The sequence below is a fragment of the Henckelia pumila genome, chromosome 4, assembly GCF_033568475.1.
Source record: "Henckelia pumila isolate YLH828 chromosome 4, ASM3356847v2, whole genome shotgun sequence".
NCBI classification, from domain to species: Eukaryota; Viridiplantae; Streptophyta; class Magnoliopsida; order Lamiales; family Gesneriaceae; genus Henckelia; species Henckelia pumila.
Genome location: NC_133123.1, coordinates 36020972 through 36043921, shown reverse-complemented (window position 1 = coordinate 36043921; position 22950 = coordinate 36020972). Strand labels below are relative to the sequence as shown.

The following is a 22950-nucleotide window of genomic DNA, read 5'->3' as shown; positions in this document are numbered from 1 at the left end:
CTCCAACAGATTAAATCTGCTCTTGTTGTAAATCCCAGGAACTGATGACTTGCTCGATCAATCTCCGGAATTAGGTCCACGAACAGAAAACTAAAACCCTCTGATTGATTGCACTAGAAATCAATCAGATTTTTATCGAAGAGATTAAACAGATTTGATCTGTCAATTCAGAATGTAATTTTTCATAAAAATCACAGACTGAATTCTCTCAAAAAGGGAATCGAGGAATTCGAAAATTCCCCTTGAAATATTATGAGTGATTTTCGAAAAACACAAGGTTGGAATGAATGATATTTTCAAAAATCACATGCATATATATATATAATTTCTAGACTGGATTAAGTTATAAGTGTATTAGGACACTAACTCTTTAGGGCCCATAATCCATAACTTAAGCCCAACAAGCCAAGCCCGTTATTATAGAAATTAATATAAAATTCATCATGACTCCGATTGATAAACTGATTTTACCAATGTGCACAAAAACCATTTCTGCACCTTTTAAAGTCAAGATAATTTTTCTGAATCCGAATTCAGTTATTTCCAAAAATGCTCATCCCTATGTCATTTTAGAAAATTCCACTCCCTTTAGTTTAGAAGTCCAACTTCTCTTTCATTAAATTTAACTCTTTAAATTTAACTATCTCAACGGGGATTAGTAATCCATTACTTGTGTAACCCTCAATGGTTCAGGGATACAGCTAGTCGTGGGCTCACAACTCCTTGTGACTCGGAACAACAATTTCCGACTTACCCATCGAATCATGGTAAGAGCGCCTAGCAACATCGCCCCATGATTCCTTAGGTATCACTGATAGTGCCTGCAAGAACCAGTAGGTTTTGGTTAGCGTACAGTACGGTCCCTTCATCCAAATATCCCAATCGAATCAACAACCATTGGTACATAGAGAGTCGTTCGAGATTCGATAACTATGCAATGCATCTTGAAGATCAAATAGTGACATCGCATGTGCTAATAGGAAACCAAGTAACCTAAATCACATCGAGTACTCTGGCCAGAGATTTGTCACACTAATATCTCCTCATATCGCATAGGATATCCACACTCGTAAGCATGTGGTGAATCCTTGACAACAAAGCATCGACTCCTATATGTGTCATAACTGTACCCAATCCCGACACCTGATGACCCTCATAGAGTCGGTAAACGAGTTAAAGTATAGTACTAGCATATAGAGTCTCCATGATGTTTCAAGTAGTAAGGACTAATGGTGTACAACCAAAACCGCGGACTTATCCACTCAATTAATAATAACCACTTGGAAAGTTCGAATAGGATAGTTCGATCATTCATCATATGAATATCCATTTGCATGCTTTGAACATCTCTATGTTCCATACCAATGAAACGTGGTACTCGACATCGCAAATGCTAGTCTCAATCTCGAGCGATCCTTATCCTTATTTGCGGACGGCTCAATTGACTAGGAACTGTTTAGAATATACAGTGACTATAAGATGTGTTTCATGATAGTGATCTCTCTTTATTCACTATCTCATCTTACTTACACTATAGTATATTCAAGGTCTTTATCAAAACAACAATAGTATATCACAATATAACATTATGAAGAAAGATAAAGAAAATGTCATTAATGAATGTAAATTATATTAAACAAAGATTGTTTACAATAAGAGACTCTCAAAGCCCTTATCCACAACTTGGCTAGCGGGGCATCAACTCTTCAATCTCCCACTTGCCCATAGCCAACTAGTCATACTACGTAGTCTCATTGTTTCGCGATGTTTGTCAAACAATGGTCCTGGCAAGGGCTTAATAAGTGGATCAGCGATATTGTCTGCAGAGGCCACTCTCTCGACAGTGATGTCTCCTCTTTCCACGATCTCCCGGATGATGTGGTATTTCCTCAGTATGTGTTTGGATCTTTGATGAGACCTTGGTTCCTTTGCTTGAGCAATGGCACCAGTGTTGTCACAGTACACCGGGACTGGACCAACAGCTTCAGGAATTACGCCCAACTCTTGGACGAAATTCCTCATCCAAACGGCCTCTTTAGCAGCAGCTGATGCTGCAATGTATTATGCCTCAGTGGTGGAATCCGTTGTGGTGTCCTGCTTGGAACTCTTCCAAGAGACAGCACCGCCATTGAGCATGAATACAAATCCAGAGGTTGACTTCGAGTCATCCACGTCACTTTGGAAGCTAGAGTCGGTATAGCCTTATAATTTCAATTATCTTCCTCCATAAACCATGAATATATTCTTAGTCCTTCTCAAGTACTTTAGAATATCCTTCACAGCTTTCCAATGCATTTGACCGGGATTGGCCTGATATATGCTTGTGACACTCAGAGCAATACATCCGGTCTGGTAGATATCATCCCATACATGATACTACCTATGGCTGATGCATATGGTATGTGTGTCATTTTCTCTATCTCTTCGTCAGTCTTGGGAGACATAGACTTGGATAGAGAAACTCCATGACACATAGGTAGATGTCCTCTCTTGGACTCATCCATAGAAAACCTTTTCAATATGGTGTTGATGTAGGTTGCTTGAGTGAGTCCTATCATTCTCTTAGATCTATCTCTATAGATCTGTATTCCTAGAATATAGGATGCCTCATTCAAATCCTTCATCGAGAATCTACCTGATAACCATATCTTTGTTGACTGAAACATCCCTACATCATTTCCAATGAGTAGGATGTCATCAACATAAAGTACTAAGAATGTCACAGCATCCTTAACTACTTTCTTGTACACGCATGGTTCCTCCGGGTTCTTGATGAAACCAAAATCCTTTATTATTTCATCAAATTTCTGGTTCCAACTTCTTGATGCCTGTTTGAGACCATAAATTGATCTCTGAAGCTTGCATACCTTATGCTCGCTTTCCATGGATATGAATCCCTCGGGCTGCATCATATAGATTTCTTACTTAATGTTTCCATTAAGAAATGCAGTCTTCACATCCATTTGTCATATCTCATAGTCATACCAAGCTGCTATGGCAATAAGGATTCTTATGGACTTGAACATTGCGACTGGTAAAAAAGTTTCATCATAGTCAACTCCTTGTCTTTGAGTATAACCTTTTGCTACCAATCGTGCCTTGTAGGTCAGTACCTTACCATCAGGCCCAAGTTTTCTCTTTTAGATCTATTTACACCCTATTGGAACAATTCCATCGAGAGGATCTACTAAAGACCAAACTTGGTTTGTATGCATCGAGTCTATTTCCGACTGCATAGCTTCAAGCCATAAATTCGAATCCGCATCAGAAATTGCTTCCGTGAAGTTTCTTGGATCACATCCAATGTCGGGTTCATTTTGATCCCCTTCAAGAAGTAGACCATATCGAATAGGAGGTCTAGAAGTCCTCTCGTATCTTCTAGAAAGAGGCGTGTCGTTTATTGGTTCCTGAGGTGTGGGATCGTTATTTTGTATCTCGGGTTCTTCTCGAATTTCTTCGAGTTCCATCATCATGTCTTTCTTATCAAGTAAGAACTCTTTCTCCATGAAGGTGGCATTTCTCAAAACAAACACTTTTGTTTCAGTAGGATGATAGAAATAATATCTGATTGAATTCTTCGGATATCCTACAAAATAACATAAGGTGGATCGACTATCCAACTTATCTCCCACTGTCTGCTTCACGTAAGCAGGACATCCTCAAATCCTTAAGTACGAATACTTAGGAGCTTTGCCATTCCATAACTCGTATGGAGTTTTATCAACTGCTTTAGTGTGGACATTGTTCAACAAAAATACCGCCGTTTCAAGCGCATAGCCCCAAAACGAAGGTGGGAGCTCAGTGAATCTCATCATGGATCGAACCATGTCCAACAAAGTCCGATTGCGACGCTCCGAAAACACCATTAAGCTGAGGTGTCATAGGAGGAGTCCACTCAGAGAGAATCGCATTCTCTTTTAGATAATCCAAAAACTCGATACTTAAATATTCTCCACCTCGATCCGATCGAAGTGCTTTAATACTCTTACCTAGTTTATTTTCTACTTCAGCCTTGAATTTTTTGAACTTTTCAAATGCTTCAGACTTATATTTCATCAAATATAAATACTCATACCTAGAATAATCATCAGTAAAGGTAATGAAGTAGGTGTGACCAAATTTAGTACCAATACTAAATGGACCACAAACATCTATATGGATCAAATCCAACATATTTTGACTACGCTCAGGTTTTCCTTTGAAATGAGATTTAGTCATTTTTTCATTTTAGGCAGGACTCACAAGTAGGTAGAGAGTTAATATCAGACATACCAAACATGTCCTCTTCCACTAGCTTGTTCATCCTCCTTGAGAAAATATGACCTAGCCTAGCATGCCAAAGGTTTGCCGGGTTTTGACTATCGTTTTTCCTTTTATTTGTTGTTACCGGTTTATCAACATAATTAATTGGAACATCTTTTAATTTTAAGTTATATAGATCGTTTTTAAATTGTCCATTTCAAATCAAACATTCATTCTTGTAAATATTGCAAATCCCATTCGCAAAATTGCAAGAAAAATCTTCTCTATGAATAATAGAAATAGAAATAATGTTTTAATGAAATCTTGGCACAAATAAAAAACATCTCTCTCAAAATATAGCTTAAATTGTTTTTGCAAAATCAAACAAATGTTTCCCATAGCTTTGGATTCAACTCTGGAATCATTCCCGAGCCTTAACTGGGTCTAACCCATCCTTAGCCTATTACTACTTGTCATCATCTGCAACTCATTGCAAATGTGAGATCTACATCTGATATCCAATACCCAAGAAGTAGTATTAAGTGAAACATTTATTTCATTATAAAATATATCCTTAGCAGTTCGTAACTACTCGATATATATATTCTTTGCAGTTGCGCTTCCAGTAACCGGGTTTCTTGCAGTGATGGCAAACTTATTTAGACTTGTCCATCTTTACATGTAACATTTGGCCTTGAGATCATGGTCCTACCATTTCTCTAGTTCGGCCAACCTTTTCGAAGTTACATCAGCCGGGGCTGTTTTCGGAGGAGCCTTTTCTAGCACGTAGAAAATCTTCTCCGAACTTAGGACAATCTTTTAACTTACGGAACCATTCCGTATAGTTTGCGTCAGTCAGTTTGTTTTGTTCGAGAATTGAGACATGTGGATTACGAAGATTCATCATAATGATTTACTGAGATGAAAGCAGATAATTATCGGTGATTGCTTAATTAATTTACTAAAACATAAAATATGGTGAGACTTATTTTATGAATTTCACTCCCACTATTTTAACGATTTCACTATCCTCTAGTAAAAACGAGAAACTATTTTTTTTAGTGGGAACATGGAGTCCAATTGACAAATCATAGTCTCGAATAATATCAGCCAACCATAATTTTCAAAAGGTAGAGCCCAATTGCTTCCAAAGCAACCCCCATGTTTTTACCTCATGTCCAATAAGGGCCCAATAATATGACGCCGTTTATTGTGACATGTCAATATGACCCATCAATATTAAGTTGTGATGGACGGTCGCCATGTGGATCCCCAATAATATGAGCCAATCCCATGGGAGTTCCATCCAACTTACAACATGTGTCGATCCAATGTACAGCTTTCCGACGAACGGGCCCCCCCAATAATATGAGCCGGACCGTGCTCGTTGATAGAATCTCATACATTGATCGTTGATGGTAGGTAGAAACATTTAAACAATATTTAAATTCCCTTTTGTTTATCTTGATATCAATTTTAAATCATATTTAAAATGAGAGATTTTAATTTTAAAAATTGTCTCATCTTTAAATAATTTGTATGCTTGCAGGATTCATGCAATTTTGTCTAAACATGCATACAACAATAATATCATATATTATATAAAGGATGATCGACCCCAATAACTAATCGACCCATGGTTGCCAATCATGAGTCTAAGTCCAATCCTAGGTGATATGCAAGTATGCAATGCAATCCTATTACATTGAGCTTCCAATTTACATTTCTTCGGTCTTTATTGTTTGCTGGGCCCACCATTGTCTTCAAATCTTTATCTTCCACTAAGTCTAATAAATTTACAATAAATTTCGATAACAAGTAGGGGATACATATTTAAGGGTGGGAACGGGCCATAAACCAGGCCCACTTTTATTACAAATGACAAATCAAATTGGGCTATAAACCAAACCCATTAATAAAACCCAACAACAATAAAAACCAAATGTAAACAACCTAACATATACCTATAATATTGGTCATGGAAATCGATCATCATTTATCCAATATTTAATTCAATAATTAAATCATTGGATAACATGCAATGGCAATTTAATTAAAAAGATAAAATCAAATTTTATCTAATATATTCATAAGATCATATCTTATCATCAATTGTACCAAAATAATTAATTTTATAAAATCTAATTTAACGGATAAAATTTATAAATTTTCCAAAAATTCAAATTTATCCAAAAATCAATTTTAAAAATTTCGGACTCAAACAATTTGATCCGATGCCTCGTGAACCAATCAAAAACAATTTTCGATCGGATCAAAAACTAAAATTTCAAAAATCTAAAATTCTTTTAAAAAATCAAATTTTAATTTTCCGGGCTGCCCGGGACGTTCCCGGGCAGCCCCCCGCCTCCACGTGGGACAGGACTGCCCACGTGGAGCTGGGCAGCGACGATCGCTGCCCGTGTTGCCCTTCAAAAATTTTAATTTAAAATTTTGTTTTGTTTCAAAAACTGAGGCTAAAAATTTTGTACAATCGATTAATTTTAATCGTTTGATCTGAGAGCAACCTGTCTCTGATACCACTGTTGGAACACGTTTTTAGATCATAGATCTGATACCCAGTGCAGCGAAAGTTTAAAAATTTTTATATGAAACGATTCCATATCATGGGTATCAAATCCTAACGATTAAATTATACAAGTAAAATAATAATAACAATTAATATTTTACCTCTTCAAGCTATGGCTTGATTATGGACTCCAACAGATTAAATCTGCTCTTGTTGTAAATCCCAGGAACTGATGACTTGCTCGATCAATCTCCAGAATTAGGTCCACGAACAGAAAACTAAAACCCTCTGATTGATTGCACTAGAAATCAATCAGATGTTTATCGAAGAGATTAAACAGATTTGATCTGTCAATTCAGAATGTAATTTTTCATAAAAATCACAGACTGAATTCTCTCAAAAAGGGAATAGAGGAATTCAAAAATTCCCCTTGAAATATTATGAGTGATTTTCGAAAAACACAAGGTTGGAATGAATGATATTTTCGAAAATCACATGCATATATATATATATATATATAATTTCTAGACTGGATTAAGTTATAAGTGTATTAGGACACTAACTCCTTAGGGCCCATAATCCATAACTTAAGCCCAACAAGCCAAGCCCGTTATTATAGAAATTAATATAAAATTCATCATGACTCCGATTGATAAACTGATTTCACCAATGTGCACAAAAACCATTTCTGCACCTTTTAAAGTCAAGATAATTTTTCTGAATCCGAATTCAGTGATTTCCAAAAATGTTCATCCCTATGTCATTTTAGGAAATTCCACTCCCTTTAGTTTAGAAGTCCAACTTCTCTTTCATTAAATTTAACTCTTTAAATTTCACTATCTCAACGGGGATTAGTAATCCATTACTTATGTAACCCTCAATGGTTCAGGGATACAGCTAGCCGTGGGCTCACAACTCCTTGTGACTCGGAACAACAATTTCCGACTTATCCATCGAATCATGGTAAGAGCACCTAGCAACATCGTCCCATGATTTCCTAGGTATCACTGATAGTGCCTGCAAGAACCAGTAGGTTTTGGTTAGCGTACAGTACGGTCCCTTCATCCAAATATCCCGATCGAATCAACAACCATTGGTACATCGAGAGTCGTTCGAGATTCGATAACTATGCAATGCATATTGAAGATCAAATAGTGACATCGCATGTGCTACTAGGAAACCAAGTAACCTAAATCACATCGAGTACTCTGGCCAGAGATTTGTCACACTAATATCTCCTCAGATCGCATAGGATATCCACACTCGCAAGCGTGTGGTGAATCCTTGACAACAAAACATCGACTCCTATATGTGTCATAACTGTACCCAATCCCGACACCTGATGACCCTCATAGAGTCGGTAAATGAGTCAAAGTATAGTACTAGCATATAGAGTCTCCATGATGTTTCAAGTAGTAAGGACTAATGGTGTACAACCAAAACCGCGGACTTATCCACTCAATTAATAATAACCACTTGGAAAGTCCGAATAGGTTAGTTCGATCATTCATCATATGAATATCCATTTGCATGCTTTAAACATCTCTATGTTCCATACCAATGAAACGTGGTACTCGACATCGCAAATGCTAGTCTCAATCTCGAGCGATCCTTATCCTTATTTGCGGACGGCTCAATTGACTAGGAACTGTTTAGAATATACAGTGACTATAAGATGTGTTTTATGATAGTGATCTCTCTTTATTCACTATCTCATCTTACTTACACTATAGTATATTCAAGGTCTTTATCAAAACAACAATAGTATATCACAATATAACATTATGAAGAAAGATAAAGAAAATGCCATTAATGAATATAAATTATATTAAACAAATATTGTTTACAATAAGATACTCTCAAAGCCCTTAGCCACAACTTGGCTAGCGGAGCATCAACTCTTTCACATCTATTATAGGTAAAGGATACCTGTTCTTTACCATCGCTTGATTCAGTTGACGGTAATCAAAACAGAGCCACATAGCCCAGGAAGGTATGTCACTCAATATCCACATCAGTGGAACTCAAAGCTCAGGCAGGTCTGATACTCAAAGTTCACATCAGTGGCCCACATCAATGGAACTCAAAGCCTAGGCAGGTTTGGCACTCAAGGTCCACATCAGTGGCCCACATCAGTGGAACTCAAAGCCTAGGCAGGTCTGGCATTTAAAAACTCACATTGATGGTACTTAAAAGGCCAAGTTTGGTTCGATCTTAAAGACTGCAGTAAGGCTTAAATAGTTTTACTTTGTGGTTTCTCTCATTCGGCCAGTCCGGGTACACGTAGGTCGGGCTTTAATGATTTACGCTTAATAAATTTTGGCTTAACTATCATTCGCATTCATAATGAATAAAATCATGTTAGAATATAAGTATCATTGTAGAAACCCAAATCGGGCAAAAATATGCATTCATGAAAAGGAGTAACAAGCAATGTATCAGCCCGACCTGGGCAACAACCAAAATCAATGACCGCGCAGGGTCTATAATACGGATCATATTGTTCAAAAAACCAAAAATAATAAGCAGGGGCTTTGAGCTCTGGTCGGGATCTGTTGTTTTCTCCAGCTAGGCCTCCTCCGAATCTTCATCGGGCATATGTCATCAAGAGCCTTGGTGCAGTCCAGGAAAAGAGTGGGGTGCTCGGTCTCCGAGTACCCGTTAGCTCGGAACTGGGCTAAGCACCCCTTGAAGCCTTCATCAAAGAAATTAGCTGCCTTCTCTGCTACTGAGCTAGCAAAATCTGCGAATTCAGGAACTCTTTCTTCCCGACTTCCTTGGCAGCCTCAAGCTCTTTGGTCAGGGCCCGCACTTGTTTTTTTTAATTCAATTTTATCAATCTCCAATTCAGCGGCCTTTTGTGGGAAGCCTCCAGAGCATCTCGCCCGGACTCGATCTCCACCCTCATCTCGGTCACTTCTTCATCATGTTCGGCCTTCATTTCACGGGCTTTGCAGGTCAGCTCGGAAATACGTGTCACGAAATCCTCTTGGTTGGTTGTATGTTCTTCTCGGGTTTTTAGAGACCGAGTGGTAATCTCACCTCCCCAAGCAAGATCCTGTAAAACAGAAGAAAGAAGTTAAGGAATTAAGTCACGGGATCATAAAGTTTTTGTAGTAATTTAAGGCAGAAATATACCTGCATAAACGCCAAGGCAAAATTTTGCTCTGCCTCCAGGTCGGGCACCGCTCACAAAATTCTTAAATCTGAACAGGAAATCAGGTTTTGCATTATGTCTAGGCTTTCTTTGGGGTCGGGCTTGGAGAAAAAAAGACATATCTGGGACCTCGGGCTGATTAGAAATTCCTTGAGGCTCAGCATCAGGTAGGGATTCGAACTCCACTACTGAGTCCTTGCCGTGAGCCCGGGATGAAGAAACAATCAGCGGTTGCTGAATTTCGGGCAGACTAGTGTTGCGTTGATCCTTGGCCTTGGAATTTTTATTCTTAGATGGCTCGGTAGGAGGGAGCTCGGGATGAGCACTGACCTCGCTATCTTCTATTTTCTTCCTCTTCAGATTCTTTAAAGCAGCTCTGAAATTGGCAGGCATGGTGGCAGATCTGATCCTGTCGTCTGAGCAAATAGAAATACATTAAATAAATAAAGTTTTCAAAAGGTTAAATAGAGGTAGTACGGGTACAGGTGTACTACCTACTTCCCCTTGGATCTCTACTCCCTTCTCACTGAAGCCGTAATGACAGAGCAGATCATCCTTAATCAGGCTCTCAATATCAAAGGTTTGCGCTGACATTGTGTTGATAAAGTTTGTGAAGTCATGAGTGGGCGGAGCTGGGGGTTCAGGAGTTGTGAAATTCATAGCCCAGTTGGACCGACATTCCCAGGGCTGGTTGGGTTTAACAAAAAAAATATCTGCTTGTCCAGCCTTTATGTGAGCTAGGCTTACCCCTCAAAAATGCGTTTTTAGGTCGCATGGAAATGTAAAAACGGCCCGGGGCAGTTTTCTTAATTTGCAGGAATTGGAAGAAATTTCCTATGTCTAATGGGATTCTAAAAAGCGTAATAAAACACCCAAATAAAGAACAGAACTAAATGAGTTCGGGGACAACTGACTGGGACACACGCAAAAGTATTGACACAAGTGTAGTATGTAGTCCGGGATGGGAAACCTCAAACCCATTTTTACTTGATCTAGGCTGAAGCTCAAAAAGTCAGGGGGTGGTTTGTGAGCTCGATCTTTACGGTTTGGGATTATGAGGTCATAAGTATCGGGCATGCCCGATCTCTCCCTAATGAGGGGACCTAGGTCAGGACTTAGATGGGAGGCCAATACCTTAAACCATTGTTTACCCTCTGCAGATAATCGGGCTTCGTCCGACCTAAGTCTATGCAATCGCTTCAATTTTTCCTCTCGAGTCTCAGATAAATCCAGGTCTGAGCTTGGATTATCAGAGCCGGAGGGCTCGGGGTTGTTTTGGGGAGAGTTGGGTGCTTCAACATAATCTACTATTTCTTTAACTGAAGTCTCATCCAGGGAGGGCATATTAACTAAACTAATGAAGGGATGGTAAGACTTACAAGTGGAAGGGTTGTAGATCGGGAATGATGAGCAGGCAGTCCGGGTCGGGAAAGATCTTGATATTTTGACAGCGTAACAGTGCAAGTGAAAGGTGAAAATCAAAAAATTTTACTGACCTATTTATAGAGGTGATGAATTGATCTCGACCGTTGATTATTGCCTCGATCTACGGCTCGGGACAGGATCGGTCAAGGCTATCTAGCTTTGGGAGGTGAACTGTTAGAAGTCATCTGGGCCGTTCGTTGAAAGCAAATCACACGGATCCTGATCGGGACCGTCCAAAGAAAACACATCACGCGGATTCAATTCTGGGCTGTTCGAACGAAGCACAAGGAGTTCGGAGTCAGGTTTGCATTATTGGTCTAAATTCATTCTTCTTTTAGACCAGTTCGGGAGGTACTATTGTTATCCCGAGAAAATATTTCAACCCGAGCCCGTTTATAATGGGTATACCTGGTATAGCCCAAGGTGGTAAGGTCTAGTCCAGTCCAAAATTATGTTGGACTTGGCCATGATCAGGGCTGGTTTTGTATGGGTTGGCCTGGGCTGGTCATTATGGGCCGATCTAGATTGTTTTTAATGGGCCGCAAGTGATATTTTCTAGTTCAAGTAGGACTCTGATATATATGAGATAAGCATGGATCTTTTCAAATATTCACGAGATAGAGATAAGCTTCCAAAGGGACCAATGGATGAAGAGTCCTATTACAGGACATGTTATAACTCGACTAGGTAGCTTACTCTATTTTCCCCTATAAATACAGGTACTGTTATGATTGTGTTCATTCATTACTCACTATTAATTATTCATCACACATTCACTCTCACTCTTATTTACGCACTCATATCTCTCAGTTTTCGCATTAATCATACCCTCTGCCTTCACAACACTGACTTAGGCATGGGAGGGGTCACGCCGAAAACACCTTCGGTGCCCCTTGACCTAGCTGTTGCTTGTGCAGATTTTAGAGGTGCCCGACCCGACCTGTTTCATAAAGGATTTGGAGGATTCATTCTACCAGACCGAACCCGAAGTAAAATTCCGACATCATCAACCTTGGTTCACACTTTTATAATTGGTATATATATATATATATATATATATATATATATATATATATATATATATATATAATGGCACAAAATTAATTGGGAGAACAAATAATATACAATATCCTTTATGATAAAAACTTTTCAATAAACTAATTTACACAGTTGAAAGATAACTCTTTAATTAAAAAGAAATTAAAATTTATGTTTAATTTTGTAAGTTCAAGTATTTGTGTTTAACCAAAAGTTATAAATCGTAGTAACAGTGTAACTCGAATTTTTTAAAATTGTATAGTAGCTTAAACATCATGTTTCGATTGCTGTACCCTACAGAAATAACTATTATACCCAACAAATTTTTTTTTAAAATACATATATATATACACATCCCAAACCATTTGAATTGCATGTATTATATTTCTTTAAAACATATGTAATTTATGTAGCATTGAAGATTAGAACAAATTACTTATTTTTGTTAAAGATAAAGAAAAAATGAACAAGTAATTTCTATAATTTTTTGCGTGATTTTATTTATTTATTTATTTTGTGATCCACTTGTTACCTCATTGTTAATTTAAAAAAACTATTAATATCATACAAAAAAATAAAATAAAAAGTAATATACTCCAATATAAGAGAAAACTTGTGTTTTATGTTAAAAATAAATAAATTGAAATAGATAGAAAGTTTTAAGGTAATTAGTTTGTTTTTTTAGAGAAAAGTTTTAATTAGTTTTGGTACCAAAATAAAAACTGGAACACTGTACTTACAGTTATAAGATTCGATTCCCATCCGAAAGCAGGACCATATAGTACCAAAAACAGAACATTATTCAATCTTCAATTTAAGATTTTGTAGGACAATGTAAATAACTTAACTTATTTTATATTAATCAAACAACGAAACTTATACAATTAACATTAACCCCTTTCTATTTTTAATTTAAAGTTGCATATTCAAAAAATTGTGTATTATATTCGTTACATAAATTAAAGTTGCATATTCAAAAAATTGTGCCTTTATTTTTTCCGACCATCAAATATTTTTAAATTATATGTTCAAATCAATTTAAACCATAACCAAACCGATACCACCTCAAAGTTTTGTGTTCCTACATACCATAATCGAAATAGTTGATTTTAGAACCACTACCACGCATAACACAAAAAATCTTGTCAGATCGTCTACCGAATTAATTTTGTGAGACAAATTTCATTCTCGATCTAACGAATTATAAAATTTTAAACCCTACTTTCAAAATAAATAAATAAATCAGTGAAATTACATTTTTACCATAAATTATAATTTACTTTTTTACATCTACACCCGTACACCATGTCTCAAAAAGTAAGGGGGTAAAATACAAAATAATTCCCAACGGCTCTTTGAAAAGACCATTGCTCAATTATGATCATATAAGATCCAAATTGAAGTTTATATAATTGATATTTTAGAAACGCACAAAATCAATCAAAAATCATTGTCGACTTTTCCTATATTTGCAAGACACCCCCCCTAAAATCCCCAATATTACACTACACCCCCAAGAAAATCCCGATGCTTCAGTAAAACCCCAATAGGTACTTTCCATCGAACCATTTTTTTTTTTGCACGACAACAATTAAGAAGCCTTTGGCTAATGAATTGCGATTTTATGGATGCGTTTTGGTAAAATGAACCAATAAAAATCAAAATTACAACATAAGTACTACTGTGGAAGCCAGATGTACAACGACGGATACTATTTGGAAGGTGGTACCAAAAGAACTTGTCCGAGTCGAGCCCCCAATCGCCAAATTTGCCAACCAAGACCCGTCCGCCAACATGGCTTCCGGCATTGAGCCGGACTCCGATCCAACACCCGAACCGCCCTCCGACTCGGAGCCATTTGCAGTTGCATCACTTGGTTTCGACGATTTTTTACTACAATAAATAAAAATTATGAAACATACGGTAAAAAAAACACGTAGAACCGCAATGTATAAAACAATGTGATCATATTCATGAAGTTTCTATTTTATAAATAATATCATTATAATTTGAACATGAAATAAAATAATTAAAACATAAATATTTACCGATAAATAAAATATTTATTCTTTTATGATAATAATAATAATATTATTATTATGATCATCATGATGAGGATTGATAAGAATTTGAGTAGGACATTATGCATTAAAGAGTTGTACCTTTGGTGGTTGGGGCAAAAGGTAATTAAATAGCTGGCGCCGGTGCAAGTGAAGGTGCTGGTGGCATCATCGTAGGCGTAACTGTAAGATTTCGGGCACGCATTCTTGAAAACCTGCGAGTACGCCGACGGCTTGCACGTCGCCGGAGACCCGTACTCCTCCCTGCAACAGTACTCCGGCGAGCCATACGCATCGCAAGCGCTTCGGCACGCGCCGCCGTCTTTAGTCCTCAGCTCCGCCGGGCACAGAATGTTCAGGTCCTCCGCGCAGCCCGTGGATTCGCATTGGCCGGAGCCGCCGCTGACGTCCACCATCACCGGCAAATTGTAGCCGTCCACCAGGCTCACGTCGTAGAAGTCCATGGAACCGGACCCGAGGGTGAACTCCGCCAGCGTGGCGGCGGTGGAGCCAGCCCCGTTGCACTCCGTCTGGCCGGAGCCGCAGTCCCCTGTGGCGCAGGAGCCACGGCCGGAGCCGTCGAAAGTGCAACCGGTTCTGCCCCAGAACCGTCCCGACCACCCGGTCGGAGCCTGGAAGGCCCGTGAGCCGCCTTTGGGTAGCTCGAATCCGGTGGTCTCCATGGGCGGATGGCCGAGAATCGCCGGCCAAACGGTCTGAGAACATTTGTTTAAGAATGTAAAAGTTGCAGCATCAACAATTCCTGCATGAAAGCAAAAATCATCACCATCAAATATCCAATTTTACCGAATCAATCTCGTCCCAAAATCTTTAACCAAAAAGTGATCCCGAATGAGTTTCGAGTCATCTATATGTGTACCTTTTTGCTGGAAAGTGCAGAGCAGAAAAATGGCGAATAAAGTAGTACTAGAAGAACCCATGAAAGATGAGCTTTAATTCTGTGAAATTTTAGCAAATTAATACAGAGCTTCAAATGAAAGGTGGGGTTTTGGCGGCGGCTGCGGCGGCGGAGTGTAGTGATTCGGCCGGTTAGGTGCAGAAGAAGAATGTGCAGAATGTATATGAATGGAGAGGAGTTAATGGGAGGGGAATCTTGATTATCTACAATATGCTGCTAATTATATATCTGTTATTTACAAAAAAGAGGATTCACCACAAAGGCGTGGTACCAATCTTCTTTAAATAAAATATAACTATATATGGTTAATTATTATTAACATCATATTTTATAATATAAAATAAAATAATTATATTAGAAAATAGAAACATCCAAAAGTCGAATAATATTAGGAATAGTGGACGATGTTGAGTGCTTCTTTCGATTTTATTTCCTATGATAGGCTGAAGTAAAAAAAAAAAGTTCACATGTTAATTCTCTCATATAATCTCCTAACTGGATTGGGAACTAAAATTTTATTCGGTCATTATATATAACCCGTTTGGTTCATGAATTGGACAATAATGAATTAATAATATAAAGATTTTAAATCAATATAACTTGGATTAGATGATGTTGCATGACACTAATCCTTGGAAGAACTTGAGCCAAACATTGGACAAAGTAAGGATGATTAATAAATCAATGTACTATTTTTCACACCAAACGATGCTAATTTTTGGCTAATTATTGATAATATTTTGTCGACGAGTTCGAAAACTTTCGTAATTAGAAAGTATTCAGAAATTATTTGTATTACAGTTATGATAATATGAACCTCGCTCTGACCCTAGCAAAGTCAAAAATCAATACCCAACCCTAAGTAGAGGTCAAATAACCCTGTTTTAGGACCATTTAGATTCTCAGACAAGATAAAAACCAGATAAAGCAGTTCTTTCTCCATAAAGAACATCAGCAAACCTCCGATTATTTTGCATAAATGATAAGGGATTAAAGGGATACCATTGTTGTTTCTAACGTCGTTCATGTGACGCCTAAGTTAAGAATTGTTAAGGAATGCGGAAAACAAATATTTGCTGAAAAGAACGATATGAGTGAATGAATAAATCGCGGATCGTGAGCATTTATGTTGTGTTGCATATTCCTACTTGTTTATTTGGTGCCATGATATTTATGTTACAATATATATCAAGATACTTTTATTGAGTAAGACTGGTTCAACCTATTTTTTTGGACGATTGGGTATCAAGAGTCACTCATTGATCTTACGAGACATAGTGCTACGATGACCTAGGACATCGTAGGTCTATGCCCTGATCGAGCGTGGGAGCCACCCATTGATTTTATCGAGCAGAGTGCTACACACTTAGACGCCTTTAGACTGAGTATAATGCTTGAGTATTAATTAATTTTGTTTACAATTATAGAGCAACTATTTCATCACCATCATCATTTTACAAGAATGTTAACCCCCCAATTTTCTAGTATATCATTGTAGGCCTCTATAAACCGGCCATTTCAAATATTCATTTTAAAAATGGTAAATGACATTTACTACAATAATTACTCCTTACAAACGTGATGACCTCGTTGTGATCTAACTTATTAATACGTGCACCAGTACTGAAAATCTAGAGATGATTCCTAAAATTTAACGAGATGATTGTCATTTATGTATTATTTTATCCAGAATGTTAAATATGTCTCTCATATATATAGCACTTCACGCTTATAGAACTTATCTTACGTTTTCCAACGTAGACCATAAACTCACTCATATAAATACAACTGCACAGTGAATTCTTATATCAATTCTCGTTCTATATACAAAATTGTTATACAAATCTTTATAAATAATTTTAAAACACGCATAACCACCTAGCTAGAGAGCTATGCCACAAGATTCAATGTTTTAAGCATTCTGCGATACTTTCTCGTACTAAAAAAATCGTAATGATTTATGGGATTATTCAATTGGAGACACTAAGAATGAAATATTATTTTTGTATCTTATTATTTTAAGTGTTTAATTTACTGTTTAAGAATTATGTTTGGTGGAAATTAAAAGGGTCCCCAACTATTAATGCTACTACAAACTACTTGTCTGTGATGCGACATGAGTGCTTTATTATTAATGGATTGAAAATGTAAATTCATGGACATATGATGATGATTTTTATTTTAAATATTTTGTTAATAAAATAATATTCTTTTATGCTATTATCTTTATTTATTTATTTGTCAAGTTTCACATCAGCCAATAGTTAAATCAAGGGTGAATTAATGTTCAGTCCCTAAATCCAAAAGCAAATTAAAAATCAATCCCTTGTCAGAAAAAATTTGTTTGCACTCCCTGGACCCACATTATTTTTCTCGGATAAAATTAAGTACAAAACATTGAAAATATGGTACAAATACAAGATATTTGAGCACTAATTGTTCAAGATCGAGTACAAAAAATATAATTTTGAGTATAAAATCTAAACATCTTTATTAATGTTAACTTGCAATATGTGTTTGAGTACTCAAAAATCATATATTTGTACCAGATCTAACACATTGGGTACTCAAAAATCACATATGCGTACCATATTTTCAATGTTTTGTACCGATTTTCATTCAAATAAGATAAATGTGTTATTAATATCAATATTTTTTAGTACTCAAAAATCATATATTTATACTAGATCTAATACATTTGATACTCAAATATCATGTATTTGTACCATATTTTTCATTTTTTGTACCAAATTTCATCCGAAACAAAACATGTGGGCCCAAGGAGTTTAAACAAAGTTTTTTCTGACAAAGACTGATTACCAATTTAAGTTTAAAATTGGGGACTGAATTATAAATTACCGAAAAATCAATGGGCCTGCTTTCTTATATAAAATTGGAGAAAACGTGTCATAATATAAGACAATATATGCTAATAATAATATGGTAGTTGATAAGTGAGTCATACGCAATAATTATAAGGCACGGCACCCACACACCATACCAATGTGTCCCAAATGTAATCAAAAATTTAATTTACTAGTGACTCGTTCGATATTGTGTGTTTGTATTATTTTTTTATTTTTTTATTTAATTGATTTGTATTATAAAATGTGAGTAATATTATAATTGTGGAATTTTACTTTAATTAGGGATGTGAAAGTAAGTTTATTTTGATATAATTTGGTCGTATTAATAAAAATAATTGCAGCTTAATAAGAAGGAAATTACTTTTTGCTCAAAGATGACAATGAGTATCACAAACCTGACCCGTCGTAGGATTTAGGCCACAACATCATCTCAAAATTGATGGTTTCGTTCCGTAATCAATGGTTTTTAAATTTCAATGAAATCGATTTGAACTAATTTATTTTTAGAAAAATTTAAGGAAAAAATTATGACGTACGATACAATATATAACAGTGAAACTAATTGTTCAAGAATCATACTTTTCTCCAAAAAAATAAAACAATGATAATAAAAGACTTTAAAAGAAAACAATGACGGTATAAAATACTGTTAATATTTCACTTTTATTCAAAAAATAGAAACTTAAAAACAAGGGGTTAATTCATATGGATCAAATATTTAATTACATATTATTAATTTAAAGTGTCTAGATATGCAACAAGATCATAAAATTTAAGAACAATTTAAAGTTTGGTTTTGTTCTGGTTTCGATTTTGGGATGGGTAATAGTGGAAAAATTCAACTGTGATGAATATTGTTGTAACTTGTAACATCTTCCGTTACATTGACAGTTAATTTCATTCGTTACGTTTCTATTGATGTGACAGTTTTTTAAACATGTAATGATGTGGTGGTCCCATGTGCGGTATCACGATATAGAAACTATGGAAATCGAAGAATAAATAGACACCAAGATTTACGTGAAAAACCCCCAAAAATTATTAGGGTAAAAACCACGGGCAAGACCAAAAAATTTCACTATAATATTTGGAGAATTACAAACTCTCTCTTTGTTTCCAAAAAGACACTCACTCTCTTATACAGGAGAAAACCTATCTCACAAATATATAGAAATAACTAGGGAGAAAGAAATGCACTCAAGAACAGAAGAATGCTTGAGGCTGAGGGATACTGGAATGAGAAGCGGAGGGCTCTATTTATAGAGCTCCTCCTCAGTATAAACAAAACAAAGCGAATTCAATTTTGAATTCGTTTTGCCTCTGCCACCTATCTAATTAATGAGGTAGGTACGTGGCAAGACTTTTCTTCCCACATTTGCCGACATTTCTCCCACTAGGATATTTGATTGACAATCAAACACATCTCCACACATCTTTTCAATCTTGCATTTTCCTGCTGCTTACGTTCCTGCTAGGCCACTTGAGGATCTACACCATTCGAACTTATCAGTATTCACTGGCTTGGTCAAAAAATCAGCTATGTTATCCATTGTATGGATCTTCAGCATGTCCACACTTTCTTCCTCTACTACTTCTCGTACAAAATGATATTGAACTCCAATGTGTTTAGTCCTGGAATGAAAGGCTGGATTCCTTGCAATGTGCAAGACACTTTGTGTAACGCCCCGTTTTTATCTTAATTGAACTTATTTGAGATATTCAGTGATTTCAGAATTAGAGAGCCGAACTTTTACTTATCAGGGACTATTTTGCAATTTTTGGATTTTCAGGGACTAAATTATAAATTATGATATTGTTATATTGTGTGAGTTGACTAAGTCTTTTCATTATCCTTCTCATCCCCTCCAAGACGCCATGCTCCATTGAAGGCGGTTCCAAAGCTTCCCAAGCTTTCAGATTTCAGTCTGAGCTCAATCTGTCTGATAGAATCGATTTCTGACTTGATATCTACGATCACAGCTTCGAGTGCTCCGTTTGGATGTAAGTTTATCTTAATTCTGAGAGTTTTGAACTTTTGGATGTTGTTAGAATTAATTTATATTCGGAGAGGATGATTATTAGATAGCTGTGACAGTATATCTAAGACGGTTCGAAGATCTAACGACGATCAGATTTGAAATGAATTTTCTTATTATTTTTGAAAATCTGAATTTTGAGATGTGTTGGTTTTGTTTTGGATATGATGTTTGAGGATTTGAATGAGTATATTGAATTGATATCCTGTTGTCTGCATTTCCGGTTTGATCAGTTTATAGCCGTTATGCCGTCAGTTTGAAGTTTGAATGTCGTTTTGATGCTTTGAGTTTTACCGAGTTTGATATGAGTTTTGATGTCGATTTTGATCTCTGTGACTTCTTCAGATAGATTGAGTTGAAGTCCATGAAGATTGTGAACCCGACAGTCTTGATCAGTGTAGAAGAGTTGAGCCAGTATAGTATCGATGTCTTTATTTATCGATCGATTGAACTTGACTTGGATATTGATTGAGGAATTTTTGTTTTCAGATTAAAGTTTTTGGAACGACAAAGAAGAGGTATAAGACGGCTTTGGAATGGAATAGGACGATTAACTCGAATCCGGAGTTGATTCGAGTGTCCTAGAAGAAATCACATATTGCATGTTTATATGCTTATTTGAATTATATGATTGAATTTATATTGAATGCATGAGATGACATATGCATTCATATTGAGCCGAAGATTATTCATTTTGAATTAGACGATCTAGGGATTGTAGTCGAGTGGCTTGGTAGGTGTAACGCCCGAAATTATTTAATTTTAATCCAAGAATATTTAATTTGGGAATATTGGGAATTTTAATTTAAATTCTAATTTCTTAAATTATTTAGGATTGAAATTGAATGAAATGAAAAGTTGAGGACCAAATTGCAATTATTGAAGACTTGAGGGACCAAAGTGAAAAATCCTTATTTTTAGTGGGACACTTGTTATTCTGAAAATTATTCACGTGTATGTTACAATATTTCATCAGAATTTTTAGAGAAGGAACCGAGAGTAAGAACAAGGAAAGCTTGAGTTCATTCTTCATCTTCAAATTGCAATATCTTGAGTTCCGGTTATCCAAATTCGATTCCGAAAAGTGTTTTGGAATCCTTGCGACGAGGCCTTTGAATTGATGTAAGTTTTCTTTTGATTCTTCATGGTTTGAGAATTCAAAAATGGCAGAGATCAGATTTGTGTATGAATTGGTGTTCTTGAGATTACATGTTTTGTATATTCAAAGGCGGATTGAAGATTGAATGTCGTTTGAACTTAATGTTACTTTCCAGAAAGTGTTTGAAAATTATGCCATCTGATTTGCTTGTTTATTGATGGTATTCTTGCTGGTATATATATTTTTATGAATTTGTGTTGAATGATTGAGTTGATAGGATTGATTTTCGGTTGCCGAATTTATACCGTTATGCCGCCGGATTGTGAATTGAGGCTGTTTTGCTATCTTGTATTGAGCTGTGATTTTGGTGAGTCCTAGATAATGTTGTAAGCTTTCTAAACTTCATTTCAGATTGTGTTTGAATACCATCGAGCTCGAGAACGTCACCTTCGAACCGATAGAGATTGAAGCAAGGTTTGAAGTTAGTTTACAATGGAGTTTGAATGGTTTTACATGCCGATTTTGAGACAAGGCTTGTGGTTGTTTATTGTACAGATTTGGACAGCTAGAAGACACCATAAACCTTACAATCGAAAGGTAAAAGTGGATTATTACTTGAATGGGATTATAACTCGAGATGGTTTGTATCGAGTTCCCTAAATCACATACTTATTTGCTTATTTGCTTTTATGTGCTCTTATATGAATTCTTGACTAAGGCTATGATGTAAATGAATGCTATATCGATGTTATATGTTGCATTCATCTTGTGAGACTTGTTCTTTGATTTTGAAATGAACGAAAACGTTCGAGTAGACGATTTGAGGAACTATATGTGTATGGCCTGGGTGGTTGAGATAGTCTAGCGTCTGATTTACATGTATGGTGGCTTCAAAGTCTAGAGAAGCAAGATAAGTAGCCCCACCTCGATCGGGAGAGTCGGTGGTTAGTTATGATATCTTCTTCTCGGGATCCCAACCGAAGAAACGAGAGAGAATTTTTGAGAGCAACCTATTTTTAAAGCATGCATTGTCTCTTATTTTATATCATGAGATTGATATATATGAATTGATTTGCATGTTAGTTGATTTTACTGGGAAATATGTTTCTCACCGGAGTTATCCGGCTATTGTTGTGTTGTATGTGTCATGGCAATAGGCGGGAGTGGAACAGGGCACAAGCGAGCTTGAAGAACGAAGAATGAGAGATTAGAGTGGTGATCCGAGTTTAGATGTCCTTTATGCTGTCAATGTTAGTGTTAAGTCTAGAAGCATGATCATGTTGTAGCTACTCTTACCAAGACTTGATGGTTGTGAAGTTGTTGTCTTGTGATATTTATAAGACTTGAGATGGTGTATGTAAATTCCTATGACTTAACTTGATATCACATGTATGATATATGAATCCATCTTGAGATTATTTTCAAGGCTTTGACATGATTTACTCATATCAACTTATATCATGTTAGAATGCATGTTAGCCTATGATTATGTATAGACCATGTATGAGTTGATGCTAGATGAAAAATGGATGAAGGGACTCGTTTTGACAGCAAAAGAACTTCTGTTTGTGTTCTGGACA

The 22950-nt window shown here is 36.4% G+C and overlaps 1 protein-coding gene across 1 annotated transcript; it reads right to left on the bottom strand.

Annotated features, from left to right (window-relative positions):
- Positions 1-13903: 13903 nt before the first annotated feature.
- Positions 13904-15616, bottom strand: LOC140860967 (pathogenesis-related thaumatin-like protein 3.5). The gene is made up of 3 exons (XM_073263964.1): positions 15330-15616; positions 14552-15212; positions 13904-14282 (listed from the first exon to the last, which is right to left on the bottom strand). The coding sequence occupies exons 1-3, from the start codon at positions 15388-15390 to the stop codon at positions 14054-14056; spliced, it is 951 nt and encodes a 316-aa protein (XP_073120065.1). The 5' UTR covers positions 15391-15616; the 3' UTR covers positions 13904-14053.
- Between the last annotated feature and the right edge of the window lie 7334 nt (positions 15617-22950).

Bases quoted from the DNA above. Each gene is read 5' to 3' on its own strand.
- LOC140860967 (XM_073263964.1), bottom strand. From the start codon at position 15,390: ATGGGTTCTTCTAGTACTACTTTATTCGCCATTTTTCTGCTCTGCACT. The intron at 15,213-15,329 runs GTACACATATAG...GCTTTCATGCAG, and splicing joins CTGCACTTTCCAGCAAAAAG to GAATTGTTGATGCTGCAACT. The intron at 14,283-14,551 runs GTACAACTCTTT...TATTTATTGTAG, and splicing joins TTTTGCCCCAACCACCAAAG to TAAAAAATCGTCGAAACCAA.